At 38.1% G+C, this 26,445-nt stretch overlaps 1 protein-coding gene and 1 pseudogene across 1 annotated transcript in view; one reads left to right on the forward strand and one right to left on the reverse strand.

Annotated features, from left to right (window-relative positions):
• The first annotated feature begins 1,466 nt into the window (after positions 1–1,466).
• Positions 1,467–26,445, forward strand: part of VPS13A (vacuolar protein sorting 13 homolog A) — a 255,636-nt gene continuing 230,657 nt past the window's right edge. Inside the window, 5 exon segments of the mRNA XM_030292769.1 lie at positions 1,467–1,683; positions 14,932–14,975; positions 16,995–17,037; positions 19,505–19,600; positions 19,869–19,970. Coding sequence (XP_030148629.1) covers positions 1,584–1,683; positions 14,932–14,975; positions 16,995–17,037; positions 19,505–19,600; positions 19,869–19,970 — 385 coding nt within the window. The 5' untranslated portion in view covers positions 1,467–1,583.
• Positions 13,625–13,768, reverse strand: LOC115500210 (annotated as a pseudogene).

The following is a 26,445-nucleotide window of genomic DNA, read 5'->3' on the forward strand; positions in this document are numbered from 1 at the left end:
AAGTCGTCAGAGGCATTATTTATTTGTGAAACTGTTACCCTTAAAAATTGCTAGTTATTTTACCAGCAAAAGATGGGTTTATTTGGGAACAGTAGAGGATTGCAAATGCGACAAGCAAGCTACCGCAAAACCAAAACCCTAGGCAAGACCACAAACAAAAGCCAGGGGGCATTATCTTATGACTTCCGGTTTGAACAAGAAGAGTTCTGGGTGATGATAAAATACCCCTTATCAGCTGAGGGGTAGTTGATTTCTTGCAGGAGATGCAACGTCCCTCTTCCCTGGTTGGGGGCCTGTAATTGATGATTCTTTCCTGTTGAGATTCTTCTGTTAGGCTTATAATTGAGAATTCTTCCTGTAATTGACATTGAGTGCTAAGGCTCCCTAGCCTCTCTTAGCGTTGCTAGACCACTTTAGCGAGGTTTCCCTTTCATGTTCAGGATGCAAAGAGAAAAAGTTCCAAGTTCACTCCTACATCTTAACCCCTTAGGAGGGTGGTGATTATAGTTCTCCAAACTTCACATCCGGCGTCTCTGTGACTTCAGGCATTTGACTGTATTTCTTATAAAAGACCAAATGGGGGTGGGATGGGGATGAAAGAAGAGTCCTCATTTTTTATTTAGTTAGGGTCATTCGGTAAGGCTCAAGGGGTGAGTCTAGGTCTCACAGTATTTCTTAGAGGGCTCTCCGCAGTTTCTGAACTGGTTGACTCTGAATCCCAAAGGACTCTAGGTGATGAAAGGAGGCTCCCTGTAAATAACTTGACCAAAAAAAAGAGTGCCAAGTCAGATGCAGGGAAGGGGGGGCGTGGCATTCCAGCACCGAGTTTACTCTTCACTGCCCTTCTACTTTCTGGCACTATTTGCAGCAAGGGATGTTAAGTCACCCTAAGAGCGTCGTGGCCTTGCCCTCCGAGCAGGGGGCGGGGCAGTTACACGCGTCCAGACACAGGCTGGCCGGACGCAGGAACCTGTAATAATGTGGGAGAGCTCCTTGGGACCTTCCCTTACGACGCCTCCAGCCTGACCGCGAGAGTGCTGGAATCTGCCCACACCTTGGTTAGGTGCAGGTCCTACCGGTCCGCGAGTGGGGTCGTCTCCACTGTAGGGAGAGGGGCGTTCCCTGCTAGGTGTAACCGCCGCGCCCCACCCCGCCCCCCGCCGCTGGGCCGGCCCCGGGGTCGACCGGCGAGGGCGGGGTCGGGAACAAACTGGCAGCTGCCTCCGCTCATCCTGTTGCCAGGCGACGGGGAAGAGGCGGGGCCAACGTGTAAAAGGAGGCGGGTTCTGCAAGGAAACGGCAGGCGTCAGAGAAGCGGTCGCGCAGCCGCCCTTGCTCTTCTCTAGCAGGCGTGCCCGGGTCGGCGCCGCGCTCCGCCCCCGCCCTGGAGGCCGCTCTGCGCACGCGCGGAACGAGCAGCCGCCTCCGCCCCTCGCAGGGCTCGCGGCGGGGCTGTGCGTCCGGCAGTGGGGCAGCTCTAGTGGGAGCCGCCCGGGAGCCGGTGAACCGAGCGGTCTCGGGCGGCCAGGCGCTGGACGAAGGAGTGCGGTGGGCGGCTGCCGTGTCCACCGCGGCTGAGGAAAATGGTGTTCGAGTCGGTGGTCGTGGATGTGTTGAACCGGTTCTTGGGGGACTATGTGGTGAACCTGGACACGTCCCAGCTCACTCTGGGCATCTGGGGAGGTAACGAGACCGCCGCCGCCCCCTCAATCTCGTTTTCCTCCCGGCCTTTGGTTTTCGGAGCCTCGGGCCCCTCGCTCGCTCGGCACCACCACCTGCCGCCGCCCTCCTCGGGGTTAAATTACGTAAAGCCAGGCGGCGGTTCCAGGGCCTCTGCCCGCAAGTTGTTTGTATTCTGGCAGGAGGGGGTTGGGGTCGGGGTGCGGGCTGTAACGTCCCCCTTTTCCGAGCCGGGCGGTTGAGGGGGCCCGCGGTGGATTCCGAGGGTGCGGGAGACCGATTGCTCCCAAGGCGCCCTTTTCTGCCCGTCGCCCCGCGCCGTCGAGCTTCAGCTGCGCGGGTCGTGGGGGTGTGGGGGGGGGTCACAAGACGCCCGGGGGGCTTGTTCCCATCCCTGTCATTTTGTACCCCCGCGGGTTATGGCGAAGGCTCGGGAGAGCGCACGGAGTGTCGCACGTTGTCTCGCACGTGCAAGCAAGGCGCTGCGACCGAAGACGCCCTCTTCCTTCACTAGCTCGGGCGTGTGGCTAACCCGCGGTGTCTTCTCGGCCCCGGTTCCTGGCCACCCCACCTGCATTCCCGGTTGCTGGCTTGGCTCCTGCCGGTAACAGAAAGCGAAACTCCTGGGCACGATTAACTCAAATGGTTGGTCAGGTGTTTCCAGTTCACAGCCTGACCCGGGAGTTAGGAGGAGGACAGAAGCCTTACTTTGTATCCACTTACTCTGGTGCGCTGCCTTATTTGGAGCCTCATTTTTACTGCTGCCATCTGTTTTTGTATTATCCCCTTTTTAAACATCCGTTGTAAGTTAGATTGCTTTTCCGTAGCAAGTGAATCTCTTGGGCCAAAGTTAGGGCTGGTTTTTTTTTTTTTTTTTTTTTAGTTTAATCGTTAATATGCACACACTTTCAGCCTCCTTCTAAGACTCGTTTATCTTGAGTTTTCTCCTTTATGAAAGAGTGTGAGTAGGTAATTATTTTGGTGGCGAGAACCTTGTTAGCGCTGTTGGTATCTGGTACCACGGGTAGAGCCAGCCTCCGCGGAGAAGGGACGTGAGCGCTAGCTCGGCATCTGCGGGTAGTATCGGAGACGTGAAGACTGTTGATTTTGTTCTTCTCATTTGCCGAGTAGAAATCATACGATCTGCCTTCACCCACTTCAGAAGGGAAGCCTTGCAAACATTTTGTGGTGTGTTTTGAATCGTAGTGGAGGGTTCCCGTAGAGGTTTGTGGAGGTGTGTGTCGAGTGTGATTTATGGATGAATTTGTTTAAAATTTAGGTGCGGTAAAATTGACTCGCGATGTTAAAGTTCTGCCTTCCTTGACAGACGCAGTGTTAAGGAATGTATCCACTGCCACAATCGTGATACCAAAAAGTTCCATCAGGACACCGAAGTTCCCCCTGCTGCCCCTTTTTAGTCCACCCTTCCCAGCCTCCATTTCTCCTGGCAGCCACTGATCTGTTTCCATCCCTACAGTTTTGTCTTTGCCTGAGTGCCATAGAAATGGAATTATGTGGTAAATAGCTTTTGGGGTCTTCCGTTTTTACTGAATTTCACTCCTTCCACTTTTTACACAAAATGAATTTGAGAGGGCCATCCGTGTGTTGCATGCACCAGTATTTCATTCCTGTATTTTTGAGCAGTAGTTGATTGTAGGAATGTGTTGCAAATGTTTATGTTTGCTGGTTTCCCTTTCTAGTCATTAGGAATAGAGCTGCTAATAAACATGCGTGTACGGGTTTTTGTGTGAACATAAATTTTTATTTCCCTTGGGTTACTACCGAAGAGCGCAATTGTTGTGAGGCCTTATGGTAAGTTAATATTTAATTTACGTGAAACTAAGCTGCTTTTCAAAGTGCCTGTGCCATTTTGCAATCTCACCAGCAGTGTAGTGTAGCACTGACTGCTCAACGCTTAGTTACTTTACACCCTCACTAGCACTTAGCGTTGACATTTCAGAAACTTTTTTTTTTTTTTTTAGCCATTTTACTAGGTATATAGTGCTGAAGTATGGTGGTTTTAATTTGCATATCTAGTGATTAAAGTTGTTGAGCATCTTCTCATGTTCTTTGCTGTCTGTGTAGTTTCATTGGTGAAGTGTTCAAATCTTTGGCTCCTTTTCAATTGGCTTTTTTTCTTTTTTTTATTGAGATTCACTGTACCCATTAAAGTGGCATTTTAAAAATGGTATTTTAAAATGCCATTTAAAAAATGTTGTTAATGTAGCTGACACACAATGTTAAATTGGTTTTAGGTGTACAACAGTGATTCAACAATTCTAAAGGTTATGTAATGCTCACCATGATAAGTGTTACCATCTGTCACCTTTCCATATTATTAAAGTATTATTTGGTTTTATTTTTTATTTTTATTTTTTTAAGTAGGCTCCATGCCCAACATGGGGCTGGAACTCATGACCCTCAGATGAAGAGTCACATGCTCTACCGAATGAGCTAGCCAGGTGCTTCCATTATTACAGTATTATTAACTGCATTTCCTATGCTTTACTTTTCATCTTAAATTTACCCTTTTAAGATGTACAATTAAGTGTTTTTTAGTATAGCCACAAAATTGTGCCACTGTCGATACTAATTCCAGAACTTTTTCAACACCCCCAAAATAAGCCTCATGCCCATTAGCAATCACTCTCAAATTCTGTCCTGAACTTCCCGACCTCAACTCCAGCAACTTCTGATTTCCTTTATGTTTTCTATGGAGTCACCAATTCTGGACATTTCACTTACATGTAATCCTGCAACATACATGGCTTTTTGTTTCTGGCCTTTTTCACATAACTTTATATTTTCAAGCGTCATCTTGTAGGATGTATCATTTTATTTCTTTTTATGACTGAATAATATTCCATTATATGGGTATATCACATTTTGTTTATTCATTGATCAGTTGATAGACATATAAATTATTCTTTTTGGTTTTTATGAGTAATGCTGTGAACCTTCATGTGCAAGTTTTTTTGTGGGCATATGTTCTAAATTTTCTCAAGTATATGCCTAGGACTGGAATTGCTGAGTCATATGGTAACTCAGACTTTTTATAGTACTGTTGAACTCTTTTTCAAAGTATTTTCTTATTGTTAACTGTTGAGAGTTCTTTACATGTTACATATATGAATCTTTTGTCAGAAAGAAAATCTGAAAATGTATTCTCCCAGTCTCTTCCAAGTCTGTCTTTTGCAAAGCAAAAGTTTTAAAATTTTATCAAGTCCACTTCAAAAACTTTTCATGAGTCATGCTTTTGATGTATCTATGAAATCTTAGCCTTCCCTGAAATCACAAAGATTTTCTCCTATGTTTTCTTATACAAGATTTATAATTTTATATTTTATGTTTAGATTTCGGATCCATTTTTGTAAAAGTTGTCAAGGTTGAAGGTTGACATTCATTTGTTGGCATGTGGATGCAAATGTTCAATTGTACCATCTGCTGAAAAAAATCCTTTCTTCATAGAATTATTTTTGCACTTTTGTAAAAAAAAAAAATTAGACTTTATATTGCGTGGGTTTATTTTTGCATTGTCATCTGTTTGAATAATATGTGTGTCCATCCTTTGACCAATACCACTCTTGTCTTGATAACTCTAGCTAATAGTCATGAAATCAGGTAGTGTGATTCTTCTAACTTTGGTGTTAACAAAAATTTTAAAACAACATATCAGTGTTTTATATATAGAAGTTGGTTATATTTTGATAAGCAGAGCTTTATTTTATTTTTCAGGGAACTCATGCAAATGGGGAGAGAGGCAGAATCCTTTTTTTAATGTTTATTTTTTGAGAGATAGAGTATGAGCAGGGAAGGGGCAGAGAGAGGGAGATACAGGATCTGATCATGTAGGGCTCAAACCCACAAACTGAGATCATGCCTTGAGACCAAGTTGGTTGCTTAACCTACTGAAATGCCAAGGCGCCTTGGTAGACAGAATCAGAATCTTAAGCAGGCTTCATGCACAGTTCAGAGGGTGATGCAGGGCATGGTTCCAGGTTCATGACCGGACCTCACATCAAGAGTCCGGTGCTCAACTGTCTGAGCTACCCAGGTGCCCTAGTGAAACTTTAAGAGCTTTTTGTTAAATTCTCCAAGGATTGATTGTTTATTTATTTAAATTGTTTGTAATGTTTATTTTTGAGAGAGAGCATGAGAGGGAGAGGAGCAGAGAGATGGAGACACAGAATCTGAAGCAGGCTCTGAGCTGTCACCGCAGAGCCTGACTGAGCCACCCAGGCGCTCCTCCCTCCTTTGAGAATTTAAAAAGCAGTAATTTTAATAAACTTTTAAAAAGTTATTTGAAAATTTCAATAATAGAAACTAGATGCATAGGAAAATTGTTAAGGTTATGGAGTTAATATTTTATGGTCTAATGTCAGAAGGACGTTTGGTTTTAAATGTATGCTTTTGCTGGGTGTGTGTAATAATCCAGCTAATTGCACTCTTAGCATATTAATAGTGTTAGTGTTCAGGAATTAGATGGATGATTTCAAACCTAATAATGGGTAGTGCTTTGAAAATGTTTCTGAGGTAATTTTTTTTGGAAATGAGAATCCATTTTTCCTTAGAAATTTGGTTATACATGAATGAAGAGTTTCCAAAAACGTATTTAATTATAATGTAGCAGAATAGTGCTACTATACTGGGCCCTACAGGAAGCAGACTGAGTGCTGGAAGCATCTGTTTTATGAAGGAGAAAGAGGAATTGAGCTTTATCTCACCCTCCTGATGAATTTTGATGTTGATAAAGTACTTTTTATGCGCCGCTATTAATCCTCCACCGTTTTGTATGTCATTTACTTAGGTAGGTGGTAGTACTTCATTGATCGATCTGACGTTAATCTCCCACCATTTCTTTTTTTTTCTCTTTTTAAAAAACATTTTTTAAAATGGTTATTTATTTTTGAGAGAGACAGAGACAGAATGCTAGTGGGTTAGGGGCAGAGAGAGAGGGAGACACAGAATTGGAAGCAGGGTCCAGGCTCTGAGCCGTCAGCACAGAGCCCGACTCGGGGCTCGAACTCACGAGCCGGTGAGATGATGACCTGAGCCGAAGTCGGATGCTCAACCAACTGAGCCACCCAGGCACCCCAATCTCCCACCTTTTCTTTTTTTTCAAAAAAAATTTTTTTAACGTTTTATTTATTTTTGAGACAGAGAGAGACAGAGCATGAACAGGGGAGGGTCAGCGAGAGGGAGACACAGAATCTGAAACAGGCTCCAGGCTCTGAGCTGTCAGCACAGAGCCCGACGCGGGGCTCGAACTCACGGACCGCGAGATCATGACCTGAGCCGAAGTCGGCCGCTTAACCGACTGAGCCACCCAGGCGCCCCATCTCCCACCTTTTCTAAGCTGGCATTTCGTGTTTCCTTCAAGAGCTAGGCTGCATCAGAATCAGCCATATGTGTTCCTTAGACCTACAGATTTCTGAACTGCTTTCCAGACTTAATAATTCTTTTATCTGGAGTAGGACACCGAAATCTTTTTCTTTTTTGTTTTGTTTTGTTTTTTTTTAAACGTCATGGGATTGTCATGTACAACTAGGTGCATTTTAAGAGCACTTTAGGGCGCCTGTGTGGCTCAGTCGGTTAAACGTCCCACTTTGGCTGGGGTCATGATCTCGCAGTCCATGAGTTCGAGCCCCGCGTCGGGCTCTGTGCTGACCGCTCAGAGCCTGGAGCCTGTTTCAGATTCTGTGTCTCCCTCTCTCTCTGACCCTCCCCCGTTCATGCTGTGTCGCTCTCTGTCTCAAAAATAAATTAACGTTAAAAAAAAAAAAAAAGCACTTTGAGGGCAAATGTATTAGAAACTCAAGAGGCAGAAGCAGTAATAAAGATGGCTTGTGATAGAACTCTTTCTTGTTTTCTCTAAAATAGTACTCAAATTTTGCAGGTTTTTTTTTTTTTTTTTTTTTTTTTTTTTTTTTTTTTTTTTTTTTTTTTTTTTTTTTTTTGGTGGTGGTTGTTATGCCTGATAATGTTATGTAACGTTAGAAACTGATTTCTTTTTTTTTTTAAAACTAACTTGGATATTTTATTTTTGAAATGTTACTTTCCCAGTTTTCTCTTTATAACAGTTTAATGGTCAGTGGCCACTTACTACATGTCCCCAGTATACTATTTGCTCTGTAGGATGATGAAGATTCAGGGCACAATTCCTGATATGAAGGAGTCATTCTTTTATGAAAGAAATATATTGGGAGTGCTGAACAGATGTTTGTTGAGATCTAGTGGTAATTACCAATTATAATTCATTAAATACTATTTTTATCTTTACATTCTGAGAAACTTTTATAGAATGTTAGAGCTGAAAGGGAACGTTTAATATGAAAAGTGTTAAATACAGAATTAAAAGATTTTGCAGTCTACATCCATATTCCTGTAATCTAGATGGTACCACAAATTATGTATTAACAGCTTTATTGAAACATAACTGACATAATAAAAGCACATATTTAAAGTCTACAGTTTGGTAAACTTTGACATGTATGCACTTGGGAAATAGTCATCATGATCAAGATGACGAAATATCCATCACACTCGAAAGTTTTTTTGGCCATCTCCAGAGGCATCCAATATTCTGATTTTTTTTTTTTTCCTACCATACATACCTATACCTCTATTTCTGGCTTGCTGAATGTGGTTTTTTTCCTCCAAGAATGTGTGTTGGGTTTTGTAAACTGGTTTTTCTCTATTGATATGATCATAGGGTGTCTCTTCTTCAGCCTGTTGATGTAATGGGTTATATTAATTGATTTTTGAATGTTGAATGAGTCTTTCATACCTGGAATAAATTCCACCTGGTCTTGGTATATAATTATTCTTTTTTTTTTGTTATTTTTTTAAATTTTTTTTTCAATGTTTATTTATTTTTGGGACAGAGAGAGACAGAGCATGAACGGGGGAGGGGCAGAGAGAGAGGGAGACACAGAATCTGAAACAGGCTCCAGGCTCCGAGCCATCAGCCCAGAGTCTGACGCGGGGCTCGAACTCACGGACCGCGAGATCGTGACCTGGCTGAAGTCGGACGCTTAACCGACTGCGCCACCCAGGCGCCCCTGGTATATAATTATTCTTACACATTGTTGGATTTAATTTGGTACTTTGTTGATTTTTGCATCTGTGTTCATGAGAGATAGTGGTCTGTAGCTTTTTTTCTTGTAATGTGTTTATCTGGTTTTGGTATTAGGGTAATGCTGAACTCATAAAGTGAGTTAGGAAGTGTTCCCTCTGCTTCTGTTTGCTAGAGGAGATTTCGTTGGGGCTTGGTATCATTTTTTCCTTAAATGTTTGGTTTAGAAAGTTAGTGAAACCATCTGCGCGTTATGCTTTCAGTTTTGAAGGATTATTAAGTGTTGAATCAATGTCTTTAATAGATACAGGCCTATTTTGGTATCTTTTTTATCATGTGTGAGTTTTGCTAGAATATATCTTTTGAGGGATTGTTACAAGTTTTGTGAGCAGGTTTGCATTCCTGTATTATCCTTTTACTGTCCATAGAATGAGTAATGATGGCCCTTCCTTTCATTTGTGATACTAGTAATTTGTGTCTTTTCTTTCATAGTTAACTTGGCTAGAGTGTTATCAATTTTGTTGATCTTTTCAGAGAACCATCTTTTGGTTTCATTAGTTTTTCTCTGGATTTTTCTGTATTGAATTTCATTGATTTCTGCTCTAATTCTTCTTTTCTTCTGCTTACTTAGGATTTCATTTGGTCTTCTTTTCCTAGATTCCTAAGGTGGAAGCCAGAGTATTGATTTTAGATCTTTCTTCTTTTCTAATATATGCATTCAGTGGTGTAAATTTCTGAGCCCTCCTTTTGCTGCATGTCAAATTTTGAGAGCTGTATTTTTATTTGATTCAAGATACTTTTCAGTTTCTTTTGAGACTTCTTTGACTTCTGTGTTATTTTAAATTAGTATTTGCCAAATCTGCAGGTATTTTGGGAGTTTCTACCTTTTTTTTTTTTTTTTTTTTGTGACTGATTTCTAGTTTAAGTCCATTGTTGTCTGAAAGCAAATTTTGTAAGACTTTTATTCCTTTAAATTTGTTAAGATATGTTTTATGGACCAGAGTTTGGATTATTGTGGTGAATGTTCTGTGTGAGCTTGAAAAGAATATGGGGCACCTGGGTGGCTCAGTTGGTTAAGCATCCGACTTAGGCTCAGGTCATGATCTCATGGCCCGTGAGTTTGCGCCCCGCTTCGGGCTCTGTGCTGACAGCTCAGAACTTGGAGCCTGCTTCAGATTCTGTGTCTCCCCCTCTGTCTGCCCCTCCCTGCTCATGCTCTGTCTCTGTCTCAGAAATTTATAAACATTAAAAAAATTAAAAAAGAAAAGAATATTCTATTGTTGGAATAAATGTTCTACAAATTTTAATTAGATCTCTTTGCTTTTAATTTGTTTATGCCTTTATGTCTAGAGTGGGTTTCTTGCAGATATCTTATTGTTAGGTTTTGTTTTTGTTATCCACTGTGTCGGGTTTTGTCTTTTCATTGGTATATTCAGACCGTTTATATTTAAAGTGATTATTGATATAGTTGGGTTGATGGTTATCTATTTGTAGCTCTTTTCTATTTCTTGTATGTATGTCTTTGCTTTTTAAAATCTTCCCCTCTTTTTTCTGCCTCTTCTGGTTTTCATTAAGCTTTTCTATGATTTCCTTTTTTTCCTCTCCTAATATATTAATTATACCAAATTTATTATTTACCACAGGCTTACCAAATTTATTATTTATTTTTCATTTGATTATTATTATTTTAGTGGATGCTTTGGGATTGCAATATGCATTTAAAACTAATCTAAGTCTGGAGCACCTGGGTGGCTCAGTCAGTTAAACATCCACCTCTTGATTTTGGCTCAGATCATGATCTTGTGGTTCGTGAGTTTGAGCCCTGCATCTGTCCCCAAGCTTATAGCATGGAGACTGCTTGAGATTCTTTCCCTCTCTCTTAAATCAATAAACAGACAAAAAATGAAACTAATCAAAGTCCAATCAAATAAAGCTATATTGCTTCAGAGCTAGTGGAGGCACCTTATAAGATTATTGTACTCATTTGCTTTTGCCATTCATTTCACTTATCCATAAGCTGTACCTACCCAGTGCACTGTTGCTATTATTATTTTGAACAGTTTCCCATTAAGGAAAATAAAAGGCTTAATTTTACCTTTATTCCTTTTCTCATGCTCTTACAGATCTGAGTTTGTGACCTATATTTTCCTTCTCTGTGAAAACTTTTAACATTTCTTGCAAGGGAGGTCTGCCAAAAAATGCCATCAGGTTTTGTTTGCCTGAGAAACTATTTCTTTTGCATCTCCACCACTTAAAAATAATGTGGTAAAATACAACATAAAATCATCTTAATGATATTTTAATTTCAGGTGTACAGTATATTGATTCAACAGTTCGGTACATTACTCAGTGTTCACCCTAAGCATAGCCACCATCTGTCATCAAACAACATTTTTGCAACATTATTGACTATATTCCCTTTGTTGTACTTTTCATCTCTGTGACTTACTTATTTTGTAACTGGAAGTTTGTACTTAATCACCTTCACCTATTTTGCCCATCCCGCCCCCCCGACCTACCTCTCCTCAAGTAGCCATCAATTTGTTCTCTGTATTTAAGAGTCTTGGTTTTTTTTTGTTTCACTGGTTTGTTTTTTAGATTCCACATGTAAGTGACATCATGGTATTTGTCTTTCTCTCACTTGTTTCACTTAGCATAATACCCTGTAGCTCTATCCGTATTGTTGCAAATGGTAAGGTCTCATTCTTTATTATGGCTGAGTAATATTCGTGTGTATGTGTGGGTGTAGGTGTGTGGGTGTGTGTATCCATTTATCTGATGGATGCTTGGTTGCTTCCATATGTTAGCTATTGTAAATGATGCTGCAGTAAACATAGAGCTGCATATTTTTTTTTTTGAATTCGTGTTTTTGGGTAAATACTAGTGGAATTACTGGATCATATAATATCTCTTTTTTAAATTTTTTGAGGAACCTCCATATTGTTTTCCATAGCAGCTGCACCAGTTTACATTCCTACCTCCAGTGTATGAGGGTTCCTTTTCCTTCACATTCTCATCATCACTTGTTATTGTCTTTTTGATTCTAGCCTTTCTGACAGGTGGGAGGTGATATCTCGTGGTTTTGATTTGCATTTCTCTGATGATGAGTGATGAGCATCTTCTCATGTGTCTGTTGGTCATCTGTATGTCTTCTTTGGAAAAAAATGTCTCTTCAGGTCTTTTGCCATTTTAAATCAGATTAGTATTAGTGTTTTTGCTGTTGGGTTGTAGAAGTTCTTCATAAAATTTGGATATTAACCAAACTTTGGATATTATCCAAAGGGATATTAACCCTTTATTGGATATATCCTTTGAAAATATCTTTTCCAATTCAGTAGGTTGCGTTTTTGTTTTGTCGATGGTTTCCTTTGCTGTGGAAAAGCTTTTTATTTTGGTGTGGTCCCGATATTTATTTTTGCTTTTGTTTTCCTTGCCTTAGGACACAGATCTAGAAAAATGTTTCTGTGGTGATGTCAAAGAAAATACAGTCTGTGGTTTCTTCAGGAGTTTTATGGTTTCAGGTTGCACATTTAGGTCTTTAGTCTACTTTTGAGTTATTTTTATGCTGCAATAAAGTGGTCCAGTTTCATTCTTTTACAGTAGCTGTCCAGTTTTCCTAGTACAATCTGTTGAAGAGGTTGTCTTCTCTCCATTGTATATTCCTGACTGTTTTGTCATAGATTAATTGACCATGTAAGTGTGGGTTTATTTCTGGGCTCTCTATTCTGTTCCATTGATCTATGTGTATATTGTTGTGTCAGTACCATGCTGTTGTGACTACTACGACTTGATAGTATATCTTGAAATCTGGAATAGTGATACCCCCAGCTTTGTTCTTTCTCAAGATTGCTTTGGCTATTCAGGCTTTTTTCTGGTTCCATACAAATGTTAGGATTATTTGTTTTAGTTCTTTGAAAACTGCTTTTAGTAATTTTATAGGGATTGTGTTGAACCTATAGATTGCTTTTTGTAGTGAGATTTTAATGATAGTCTTCTAATCCATTAGCATGGACTATTTTCCCATTTGTTGGTGTTTTCTTTCTTTCATCAGGGTTTTATAGTTTTCAGAGTATCGGTCTTTCATCCTTTTGGTTGGGTGTATTCTTATGTACTTTATTATTTTTGGTGATTGTAAATGGAATTGTTAATTTTTCTTTCTGCTACTTCGTTATTACTGTATACTGTATAGAAATGCAGATTTCTGTGTATTAATTTTGTATCCTGCAACTTTACTGAATTCACTTATCAGTTCTAACAGTTTTTTTTTGTTGTTAGTCTTTAGGGTTTTCTTTCTTTTTTTTTTAATTTTTTTAAATGTTTTTATTTATTTTTGAGACAGAGCACAAGTTGGGGAGGGTCAGAGAGAGGGAGACACAGAATCTGAAGCAGGCTTCAGGCTCTGAGCTGTCAGCACAGAGTCTGACGTGGGGCTTGAACTCACCGACTGTGAGATCATGACCTGAGCTGAAGTCGGATGCTCAACCGACTGAGCCACCCAGGCGCCCCAGTCTTTAGGGTTTTCTATATACAGTATCATGTCCTCTGCAAGTAGTGAAAGTTTTACTTCTTCCTTGCTAATGTGAATGCCTTTTATTTCTTTTTCTTGTCTTGAGTAGTAAGACTTCCAGTACTATGTTGAATAAAGGAGTGGAGATCCTTGTTTTGTTCCTGGTTTTAGAGGAAAAGCTCTTAGTTTTTCGCTAGTTGAGTATGATGTTAGTTAGCTTGTAGGTTTTTGATATATGGCCATTATTATGTTGAGGTATATTCCCTCTAAATCTTTCATTGTTGATGGATATTGGATTTTGTCAACACATTTTTTTCTACATTTACTGAGGCGATCCTTGGGCTTTTATCTCTTTTGTTAAAGTGAGGTACCACACTGATTGATTTGTAAATATTAAACCACTCTTGCATCAGTGGAGTAACTCGTGCTCAATTGTGGTCAGTGATTTTTTAAACTGATAAGAACAGATACTACACTTGATCTTAGCCAAAAGGCTGAGAAGCGATGGGGTCAGTGATTTTTTTAAATGTATCATTGGATTTAGTTTGCTGATATTTTGTTGAGGATTTCTGTATCTGTGTTCATCAGTAATATTGGCTTGTGGTTTTCTTTTTTTGTAGTGTCTTTGTTTTTGGTATCAGGGTATTGCTGGCCTGGTAGAATGAATTTGGAAGTTTTCCTTTCTTTTTAAATTTTTGGAATAGTTGGAGAAGAATAGTATTAACTCTTGAGATGTTTAGTAGAATTCACCTTTGAAGCCATAAGCCATAGACTTTTGCTTTTTGGGAGTTATGTGATTACTGATTCAATTTCCTTACTAGTAATCACTTTGTCCAAATTTTCTATTTACTTCTGATTTACTTTTGGAAGATTGTATGTTTTTAGGAATTAAAATTTTTTTTTAACGTTTATTTATTTTTGAGAGAGAGAGAGAGAGAGAGCGAGCATGAGTGGGGGAGGGGCAGAGAGAGAGGGAGACACAGAATGCGAAGCAGACTCCAAGCTCTGAGCTGTCAGCACAGAGCCCAATGTGGGGCTCAAACTCACGAACCGTGAGATCATGACCTGAGCCGAAGTTGGACACTTAACCGACTGAGCCACCCAGGCACCCCTGGTTTTAGGAATTTAAAGAATGAAGTATGCCTATTTATTTATTTTTAAATGTTTATTCATTTTTGAGAGGAAAGCGCATGAGTGGGGGAGGCGCAGAGAGCGGGGGGACAGAGGATCCAAAGTGGGCTCTGAGCTGACAGCAGTGAGCCTGATGTGGGGCTTGAACTCACTAACTGTGAGATTATGATCTGAATGGCAGTTGGATGTTCAACTGACTGAGCCACCTGAGTGCCCTGAGTATGCCTTTAATTTTTTTAATTTTTTAATGTTTAAAAATAATTTATTTTGAGAGAGTGCACACAAGCAGGGGAGGTGCAGAGAGAGAGAGAGAGAGAGAGAGAGAGAGAGAGAGGGAGACAGAGAATCCAAGTGGGCTCCACACTGTCAGCGCAGAGCCTGATGGAGGGGCTCGGACTCAGGAACTGTGAAATCATGACCTGAGCTGAAACCAAGAGTCGGATGCTTAACTGAGCCATCTAGGAAACCCCCAAAGTATGTCTTTTTAAAATGAAAAATACTTTAATATTTTAATTTTACTCCTTAAATGTTTTTTTAGGAGCTGTGGCCTTGAAGAATCTTGAAATTAAAGAAAATGCTCTGGTAGGTTTTGAGTATAAAAAATTTGTAATGTCTGCATTTAACTGTATATAGACTTTTTGATTTACTTCGTCATTTTAAATTATTCAAGCTTGTGAAAATTTTTAAAAAAGAATTTTTGCAAAATATGTATTTTACAAAGTAGACTTTTAATCTGTAAAAGCACAGAGTATAATTTTCCCCATTTAAAAATGCTTCCAATTTTTTTCTTTCTATATGATTTTATTTTAAATGGTTAATTTATCTTTCCAGTTGTCTTCAAGTTTTAATACCATGGTAACGATTTTTTTTTTTTACTATAGAATTCAGTGGTATTAATTACATTCATGATGCTATACAATCATTAAGCCCTATCTTTTTTTCTGTAACTTTTTCATTGGGTCAAAGGGAATCCTATAACAATTAAGAAGTAATGCCCTATTCCTCCTCTTTGTAGACCTTGCTAACCTTTAATCTACTTTCTGCTTCTATGAATTTGCTTGTTGTACCTCGTCAGTGAAATCCTGCCATGTTTGTCATACCGTGTTTGACACATTTCACTTAGCTAATTCCTCTAAGGTTTGTCTGTTGTTTTTATCAGGACAACATTTCATTTTGTGGCTGAGTAATATTCCAGTGTATCTTTATGCCACGTTTTGTTTATCCATTGATATCTTGATAGACACTTGAGTTGTTTCTGCCTTTGGCTCTTGTGAATAATGCTGCTGTAACACTGGCATACACATGTCTGTTCAGTTCCCTGTTTTCAATCCCTGTGGGCAAATGCCTACCAGTGGAATTGCTGGATTTTATGGTAATTTTATGTTTAACGTTTTTAAGAACTGCCACTCCATTTTCCATACTAGTTGAACCATTTTATATTCCTACTACCAATGCATAGAGTGTCCACTTTCTCCACATCCTTGCTAACATTTACTTATCTTTTTAAATCTTTCTTTTTTTTCATTTTATCTTAAGTACAGTCTACTCCCCGAGGTGGGGCTGGAGCTCCCGACCCCAAGATCAGAGTCACATGCTCTACCAGCTGAGCCAGCTAGGCACTGTTTTTGGTTTTCTGATTATACCCCTCCTAATAGACATAAAGTGGAATCTCATTTTGGTTTCTCTTAGCATTTCCCTCATGACTAGTGAGGCTGAGCATTTTTTCATGTGCTTATTGGCCATTTGTATATGTTCTTTGGATATGCCTGTTGAAAATAGTTGCTGATTTTTTAGTCAAGTTTTTGTTTGCTTGTTTGAATTGCATTTCTTTATGTATTCTTGATATTTTCCCTTATCAGATACATGATTTGCAAAATTGACCCCCATTCTTTGTGTTGCCTTATGCCTCTGTTGATAGTGTCCTTTGATGCACTAAAGTTTTTAGTCTTGGTGAAATTTAATCCATCTCTTTTTTTTTCTTTTGTTGTTTGTGTCTTTGGTGTGCTGTTCAAGAAATCATTGCCAAATCTAATGTCAAGAAGATTTTACCACGTTTTCTTCTAAGGGTTTTGTAGTTTTAGTTCTTGTGTTTAGGTCTTATGTCCATTTTGAATTAATTTTTATATATGGTTATGAGGTAAGGGCTTAACTTCACTCTTTGGTGTGGATGTCCAGTGTTCTCAGCACCACTTATTGAAAAGGTTGTCCTTTTCCCCATTGGATGGGGAGAAATTCTTTTGAGGTTTTTTGCAAAGTGGAGTTTTAACCTCCCTGTAAGGACAAACTGATGATAAAATTTCCCACTTAATTTTCCCCTCAGACAATATAAAGGCAGTATGATTTTGGTAAGGGTAACTTAGGTCTTCTCTATTACTGTAGAACTTTCTCCCTATTTATTTAAAAATGATCAGTCTCCCTGAATGTTAAGGAGTTGAGAATAGTATGACAATTAAGTATTTACAAATTTAAATAAGTGTTGATGGTAAAGAGAAGGTGCAAGTTAACTGAATCCCTTTAAGTAATTGTGGGAAGAAAAAAATAGTCTTGTTTTGTCGGCCTGTATATATACTAATATTTTCTATGTATATATATGTTTTGTAGAGTCAACTGGATGTACCATTTAAAGTTAAAGTTGGTCATATAGGTAAGCTGCGCTTATTATTTGAATGTCCTTGCTGGACTTGCAGTAAGAATGATATGCTTCGTATCTCTTTAATGTGATATCGTTAATGTTTCTGAGCACTAATTGAAAATCATGTGTTTTCATCTGGGTAGAGCTTAGTAGTGTAACTTAAAGATACTGTGTGGTCCATGTATCCCTTGTTTAAAACCTATGAAATTACACATTTACTAGGTGTTAAAAATGAGTGGAGAGCCGGTGTTGATTTCAGTAGCGTAACAGTCTCTGTTTCTTAGGTTTCTGACTAGTTATTGCTGTCTTCCAATCATGGATGTCTGGTGTAAGGAGTAGGGTCTGGATCATCCAGGCAGTGTGACTCGGAATGAGTCAGAAACTTAGTTTCTGAGGTTGTTTGCATACCTGTGTCCTAGCAGCTGTCATTCTCTAATATTATTATTTTATTTTTTTCTACTAGACAACAAGTTTCTTAGTGTTTATTCTCACCACTTGGTACGATACCTGGCATATAGTAGGGACACAATTTGTTGAGTGAAGGAAGTACCCATTTCCAAATGAGTGTATGGCATTATAATCAGTTTTAAAGGAACGTATTTTCCCCTTGCTATTACTGGGTGTCGTTAATCTTATTGAGCCTTCAGAGTTTGCTGCATTTAGCATGTGGAATTACATATATAGTAAATATAAATATATGCATATTTTGAAAACAGTTGTATTTATGTGGAAGATTTTTGGAATTGTCTTTGTTTTATATTTTTGCGTATTACAAATTTTCTAGAAATCTGTACTTTTAGAAATGGGAATTTCTGGTAATGAGAGGAAAAGGTTTTTTTTTTTTAAAGATTTAATGGTGAAAGTGCTACATTATTAACTTTGTGTCTATTTCTTTGATTATTAATGCTGTTTTGTCACTGTTCTTTTATTTACTTTTTTGGATTATTAATATATGTGATACATGTGTGTAAGCAGTCTGATACATTTATAAATTGTATCAGATTTGTCAGAATTATTATTTTTTCTAATGGGTTTATTTCATTCTGGTTACATTTTGGATGGTACACAAATTTGAAATGGTCACTGTCTCCTCTGATTTTTTTTTTTTATTAATGTTTATTCAGTTTTGAGAGAATGTGAGTGGGAGAGGGGCAGACAGAGAGGGGGACAGAGGATCTGTAGCGGGCTCTGCACTGACCGCACCAAGCCCGCTGTGGGGCTTGAACTCGGGAACTGTGAGATTATGACCTAAGCTGAAGTGGGACACCCAACCGACTTAGCTACCCGGGTGACCCAGTCTTCTCTGATTTAAAACTTAGGAAGTCATCCCTGTTTTAGAAATCAGTTTATTTCTTTTTCTCTGGATTGATGTTGTAATATGAAATCTTTTTCTCAGTTTGGGTTTTTTTAAATGTTTCATTTTATTTATTCATTTACGTTTAAAGTTTATTTTTTGAGAGAGAGAGTGAGCAAGCAGGGGAGGAGCAGAGAGACAGGGAGAGAGGGAATCATGAGTAGCCTCCACGAGGTCATTGTGGAGCTGGAGGGGGGACTCCAGCTCAAAATCTGTGAGAGGTCATGACCTGAGCTGAAATCAAGAGTCAGATCCTTAACTGACTGAGCCACCCAGGTGTCCTAGTTTGGGTTTTTGTTTTTTTTTTTTTAAACATGGAATTTTGGCGTTATGTAATGAGACAAATCTATGTAGATTTTTTTCCCCTTCTCCAGTTACCAGTTAATGCAGCCATCGTGTTATTAATTTTTCCCTTCCCAATCATGGCAACTATTTCTAAATCAATAGACTCCTGCTTTCTAAAATATTTAAAGTATTTTAAAAGAATTAGGGAAACTTTTTAAATACACAAGACTAGAATCCGTATAATGAATACCTTACATCATATTTTTTAGTTTAATATCCCTAATGCTTTAAGGATATTTTGCTATTGGATTATAGTAAAACATTTTGAATGTTTGAATAGTTTAATTTTCTAATCTTGTTCACAGTCTTTGATTATCATAGAAATCTGTGCACACATACACTTAGGGTGATAATCGTACGTATTGTATATATATCATCTATATATATGAAAAATACATCTTCAATTTTATAATCTACCTTTGGACAGTGTACTATGAATACTTACAGTGATTTGGAGTAAGAATTGGGGAAATCAGAGTTCTGATAATCAGTGATTGTTGGTTAATGGCAGAAGAGTATTGTTATGTTTGATGCAGATTGCCATAAATAGAAACTTGTAAATTTTTAGAATAGCATTTAGATTTTCCAACAGTACTAATACACATAATTTCAGATGATCGCAACAAAGGCGTGTTGTTTTGGGTTGTAAAATAGCTTTCTGTGAAGTGACTCAGCTTGTTGTCTTGCCATCTCTTCTAATGCCTGACAGAAAATAGACTGGCAGCAAATGCAGGTTGAATGAATAATATTTTTTGTCCTTTTTAAAAAAAATTCACGTAGGTAATCTTAATCTTACAATTCCATGGAAAAACCTGTATACTCAACCAGTTGAAGCTGTCCTGGAAGACATTTATTTACTCATAGTGCCTTCTTCTCGTAAGTCAAATTTTAAACATTATAACTTCAAGCACTTTTATTTGTGGATGGAAAAATCTTTATATCTCATAATGATATTCAAAATACTTGTGGTAAATATTTTGAGATATTTTTATGTTTGAATTAGCATTTGGGAATTCAAATTAAATTGGTTTTTACTCTAGACTTTTGCAGACTTTGTATTAGTGATTATTTTTCAAGGGTATGTTTTGGAATGAGTATACTTAAACTTAAGATAATTAACTATTCTTTTCTGTGCTTCCTGTAGAAATAAAATACGATCCTGTAAAAGAAGAAAAACAACTCTTGGAGGCAAAGCAATATGAACTTAAGCGAATAGAAGAAGCAAAACAAAAAGTAGCTGATCAAGGTAAAGGAAACAGTAAATAGGAATGGTAATAAGAGAAGGAGAGAAGACCTAAATATTTATCACATGGGAATATTATTTTTCTCTGGAGGCATTGAAATTATTTAACAAATATGAGATAATCTTATTACATGGGGAATTTTAATGTGGTTTGTCTATTTTTATGATGATTATAAAATTTTTACTTATAGAAACTTACTGTTTGACAAATAATACACATAGCTTATAAGGGTAAGGTTAGTTTTTAGCTATAATAATTAATTTCATCAAGTATATTTTCTTAGTTTTGTAGCTCTTTAATTTTTAAAATTGTTATTAAAATATTTTTTTAAATTTTTTTTTTTTTCAACGTTTATTTATTTTTGGGACAGAGAGAGACAGAGCATGAATGGGGGAGGGGCAGAGAGAGAGGGAGACACAGAATCGGAAACAGGCTCCAGGCTCTGAGCCATCAGCCCAGAGCCCGACGCGGGGCTCGAACTCACGGACCGCGAGATCGTGACCTGGTTGAAGTCGGACGCTTAACCGACTGCGCCACCCAGGCGCCCCTAAAACATTTTTTTAATGTTTACTTATTTTTGAGAGAGAGAGAGAGACACACAGAGGGAGAGAGCGGGAAAGGGACAGAGCAAGAAGGAAACACAGAATCTGAAGCAGGTTCTGGGCTCTGAGCTGTCAGCACAGAGCCCAACGTGGGGCTCGAACTCAAAAACTGTGAGATCATGACCTCAACCAAAGTCCAGTGCTTAACTGACTAAGCCAGCCAGGTGCCCACAGATTTTTATTTTGTAAAATGTTTATTTTTGAGAAAGAGAGTCAGAGAGGGGGAGAGAGAATCAAAGAGGAGGAAAGACAGAGGACCCAAAACAGTCTGTGTGCTGTCAGCACAGAACCTGATGCAGGGCTTGAACTCATGAACTGTAAGATCATGACCTGAGCTGAAGTCAGATGCTTAACTGACTAAGCCACCCAGGCACCCTAGTTTTCTAGCTTTTTTTTTTTTTTTTTTAAATTCCCCTTATATCAGTTCTTAATCTTTTAGAGATACTTAGTTGTTTGATATAATTATGTTTTCCCAAATCTTTTTGGTTACCCTCTGGCTTCATATCCTTTCCTATTCAGCCTAACCCAAATAGTTCATTATTTCAACCCTTTCTTTTCTCAGTGGAAGAGCTGTCTCGCAGAAATCTAATTCCTTTCCACTTGTGTGGTGGTGACTTTTGTATTTTTTGTATTCTGTTCTGTCTAGTAAAACTTTCTCCTTAGCCTATAAATACATTGTACCTGGTCTTATCTTCAAACACAAAATGATCTTCCTAACCTGGTTATCATTTGTCTTCTGTTCCTCTTTTGTTTAATAGCCAAACATCTTAAAAATCTGTGTATACTTACACCACTATCCTTGCCTTGCATTTATTTAGTTATTTATTCATTTTTTTTGATAAAAAATAAAACCCACTAGTAAACATTTTACCTTTTGACAAAGAGGTAAAAACGTTAAAGGAGATTTAATGCAAATTCTGGCGACACTTCTTGTAATTATATTTTCATACCCTGTGTAGTTGTTTATCTCTGTCCCCAGTCTTTTTTTATTCAAATATTTTTTTTTTTAATTTTTTTTTTCTCAACGTTTTTTTATTTATTTTTGGGACAGAGAGAGACAGAGCATGAACAGGGGAGGGGCAGAGAGAGAGGGAGACACAGAATCAGAAACAGGCTCCAGGCTCCAGGCTCCGAGCCATCAGCCCAGAGCCTGACGCGGGGCTCGAACTCCCGGACCGCGAGATCGTGACCTGGCTGAAGTCGGACGCTTAACTGACTGCGCCACCCAGGTGCCCCAAATATTTTTTTTATTATAGCACACATGTAACAAAGTTTACCATCTTAACCATTTTTAAGTGTACAGTTCGCTGGTATTAAATACATTTAGAATGTTGTACAACTCTTACTACCATCCATTTCATATCTCTTTTCTTCTTGTAAAATTGAAACTTTATAGCCATTAAACAACAATCCACCCATTCCACGCCCCTCAGTTAGAACCCCTGGCGACCACAACTGTACTTTCTTGTCTCTGAAATTTTGGCTACTCTGAGTACTTCATGTAAGTGGAATTATACAACGTGTCTTTTTCTAACTGGCTTATTTCACTTAGCATCATGTCTTCAAGATCTGTCCATGTTGTAGCCTGTGTCACAATTTCCCTTGTAAGGCTAAATAGTATTCCATTTTTTGTATATACCACACTTGGCCTTTCCCATTCACCCATCTATGGACACTTGGGTCGTTTCTGTGCTTTAGCTGTCGTGAATAAAGCTGCTCTGAACATGGGAGCACAAGTATTCCTTTGAGACATTGTTTTCAATTATTTCGGGTATATACACACAAGTGCAGTTGCTGGATCATAGGTAATTGTACTGTATTTTTGACTTTTTGAGGAATCACCATACTGTTTTCAACAGGGACTTGTACCATTCTGCATTTTCACCAACAATGCCCAAAGGTTTTGATTCCTTCGCATCCTTGCCAACACTTGTTTTATCTTTTCTTCATGGTAGCATCTTAATGGGGATGAAGTGGTATCTCATGTAGTTTTGATTTGCATTTCCCTGAAGATTAGTATTTTAGTGTCTTTTCATGTGCTTATTGGCCATTTGTATATCTTCTTTGGAGAAATGTCTATTTGAGTCTTCTGCCCATCTTTTAGTTGGGTTGTCTTTGGTTGTTGTTTGGTGCTATGAGTTCTTTATATATTCTCCATGTTAATCTTTCACTAAATACACGATTTGCAAATTTTCTCCCATTCTTTGTGTAACCATTCTGTTGATAGTGTCTTAATGCAAAAAAATGTTTAAATTCCCACGAAGCCCATTTTGTCATCTTTTGTTGCTTGTGCCTTGGTGTGATATGCAAGAAATCATCGCAAAATCATCACCAAATCCAGTGTCATGCAGCTTTTGTCCTGTGTTTTCCTCTAAGAGTTTTATAGTTTTAGGTCTTAAATTTAAATCCATTTTGAATTAGTTTTTTTATATGTTCTTCGATAAGCAAGGTCCGACTTCATTCTCTTGTTCATTCTCTTCATATCCCGTTTTCCTAACGTTGTTTATTAAAACTATTGTCCATTCCTGATTGAGTAGTCTTGGTCCCTTATCAAAAATCATTTGACTGTGTATGCAAGGGTTTATTCTGAGTGCTGTATTCTGTTTTATTCGTCTGTCTTTATGGCAGTACCACACACACTGTTTTGATTACTGTAGTGTTGTAAATTTTGAAATCTGGAAGTGTAAGTCTTTCACCTTTTGTTCTTCCTTTTCAAGACTGGTTTTCCTCTGTGGGAGTCTCTTGAGTTTCCTTATGAATTTAAGGATGAATTTTTCTGTTTCTGCGAAAAGTATAATTGGGATTGCTTTGAATCTGTAGATTGCTTTGGGCAGCATTGACATGCTAACAGTGGTTCCCAATCCATGAACTTGGGTATGTTTCCATTTAGGTCTTTTAAAATACCTTTTTAAAAGTGTACAAGTCTTTCACCTCCTTGGTTATGTTAATCCCTAAGTTATTCTTTCTGATGCTATTGTAAAAGGAATTGTTTCTGTAATTTCCTGCTCAGATTCTTCATTGTTAGGGATTAGAGATATGCAATTGATTTTTTGTGTGTGTGTGTGTTGACTTTGTACCCTGCTACTTTGCTGAGTTAATTAGTTTCAATAGCTGTTTTGTGAGGTATTTAGAGTTTTCTTCATATAAGATCATATTATCTGTGAACAGAGATTTTACTTCATTTTTTGATTTGGATGACTTTTGTTTCTTGCCTGATTACTCTGGCTAGACCTTCTAGTAGTATGTTGAATAAAAGTGACAAAACTGGACATTTTTGCTGTCTTTCTGATTTTCAAGGAAAAGCTTTCAGCCTTTCCATTAAGTACGGTGTTTGCTGTGGGCTTTTTGTATATGAATTTTATTATGTTAGGTAGTTTCCTTCTAGTCCTAGTTTTTTGATTGTTGTTATTAAAAAAGGATTTTGAGTTTTGTTAAATGGTTTTTCTTCATCAATTGAGATGATCATATATATTTTTTTATTTGGTAAATGTTTGATTTATTTGGTAATTTTTAGCAAATTTATTTGGTAAGTTGACTTATATATCTACCCATCCTTCCATTCCAGCAATAAATTCTATTGAGTCATGCTATATAATTTTTTATAACACTTTTTTTTTAATGTTTATTCATTTTTTTCTTTTCTTGGAGAGAGAGAGAGTGAATGGGAGAGGGAGACACAGAATCTGAAGCAGGTTCCAGGCACTGAGCTGTCAGCACAGAGCCCCATGTGGGGCTTGAACTCATAGACCGTGAGATCACGCCCTAGCCCAAGATGGAAGCTTAACCGACTGAGCCACCCAGGCGCCCCTTGAATTTTTTTAATGTGCTGTTGAATTTTGTTTGTTGGCATTTCATTATTTGCATCAGTATTTATTAGGAATATTGATCTGTAGTTTTCTTGTAGTATCGTTGTATGGTTTTGGTAGCAGATTAATACCTCATACATTGAGTTTGGAAGTATTCCCTTTAATTTGTTTTTGAAAAGTTTGAAGAGGATTGATGTTTTAAGTGTTTGGTAGAATTCACCAAAGAAGCAATCAGTTCCACGGGTTTTGTTAGGGGAGTTTTGATCACTGATTCAATCTTTTTACTAGTTTTATATGTGTGTGTATATATATATTTTATATATATATATTATATATATGTATTTTATATATATATGGGTATATATAATACATATATCTATTCAAATTTTCTATCTCTGTAATTTTGTCTTGGTACGTATTGTGGTTCTAGGAATTTGTCCATTTGGTTAATCCAGTTCGTTAGTATACAGTTATTCACATAATGTGTATGATCCTTGTTTCTGTAAAATCTTTAGTAATACACCTACTCTCATTTGTAATTTTGGTAATTTGAGCCTTACTCTTTTTATCTTGATCGATTTAGCTATTTTTCAATTTTGTTGACCTTTTCAAAAAACCCAACTTTTGGTTTCATTTGATTTTTTTTTTCAAGTTGGTCTTCTATTCTTCAGTTTATCTCTACTTGAATCTTTATTTTCTCTTTCCTTCTGTTAGCTGTGGATATAGTTTGTCCATTATTTTCATATTGTTTAAGTTATAAAGTTAGGTTCTTCTGAGGTCTTTTTGTTTTTTTCTTACAGCTATAAATTTCCATTTTAATACTTTTTTGCTGTGTCCCATAAATTTTGGTATGCTGTGTTTTTGTTTTCATATATCTAAGTGTTTTCTAATTTCCCTTATGACTTGTTCTGTGATCCATTGGTGGTTTAACAGCGTTTTGTTTAATTTCCACAAATACATGAGTTTTTAAATTTTCCTTCCATTTTCTTATTTTTTTATATGTTTGCTAATTTTTGAGCGAGAGCACGTGAGTTAGGGAGAAGCAGAGAGAGGGAGACAGAGGATCTGAAGCAGGCTCTGCACTCATAGCAGAGAGCCACTGCTGAGCTCTCTGAGGAACCCCAACTTCTGTGTTTTATTTCTAACATTATTCTGATATGGTCAAAGATGGCACTTTGCATGACACCTATATTTTTAAATCTAGTTAGACTTAATTTGTGTCCTAATATGCGTTCTGTCATGGAAAATGTCTTAGATGTACCAGAGAACAGTGGGTCTTGTGTTTTAATCCATTCAGTTTGTGTCTTTTGAGTAGACTGTTTAATCCATATCCGTATATATACATACATACGTACGTATATGTGTGTATATGTACAAATATAAATATGAACTAATATTGGTATATTATATATATATTTTAATGGTTTATCTTTGAGAGAGAAAGAGCACGTACATGAGCAGGGGAGGAGTGGAGAGAGAGAGAGGGAGAGCAAGAATCCCAAGCATGTCCTGAGCTGCCATTGCAAAGCCCGATGCGGGGCTCAAATTCACAAACCCATGAGGTCAGGACTTGAACTGAAACCAAGAGTCGGATGCTTAACTGACTGAGCCACCCAGGCACCCCAGATCCATATACTTTTAGAATAATTACTGATAACTTATAGATGTACTTCTGTCCTTTTGCCATTTGTTTTCTGTGTGCCTTATTTGTCACTCATTTACTGTGTTACTCTCTGAGTTTGGTTGACTTTGTATAATGAAATGTTTAAATTTTTATTTCGGGGCGCCTGGGTGGCTCAGTCGGTTAAGTGGCCGACTTCGGCTCAGGTCATGATCTCACAGCCCGTGAGTTCGAGCCCCGCGTCGGGCTCTGTGCTGACAGCTCAGAGCCTGGAGCCTGTTTTGGATTCTGTGTCTCCCTCTCTCTGACCCTCCCCCGTTCGTGCTCTGTCTCTCTCTGTCTCAAAAATAAATGTTAAAAAAAATTTAAATTCTTATTTCATTCATCTCGTGCATATTCTATAGGTATTTTCTCTACGGATACCCTGAGAATTACATTTTTGACATCC

The sequence above is a fragment of the Lynx canadensis genome, chromosome D4 (genome assembly GCF_007474595.2).
Source record: "Lynx canadensis isolate LIC74 chromosome D4, mLynCan4.pri.v2, whole genome shotgun sequence".
Classification (NCBI taxonomy): domain Eukaryota; kingdom Metazoa; phylum Chordata; class Mammalia; order Carnivora; family Felidae; genus Lynx; species Lynx canadensis.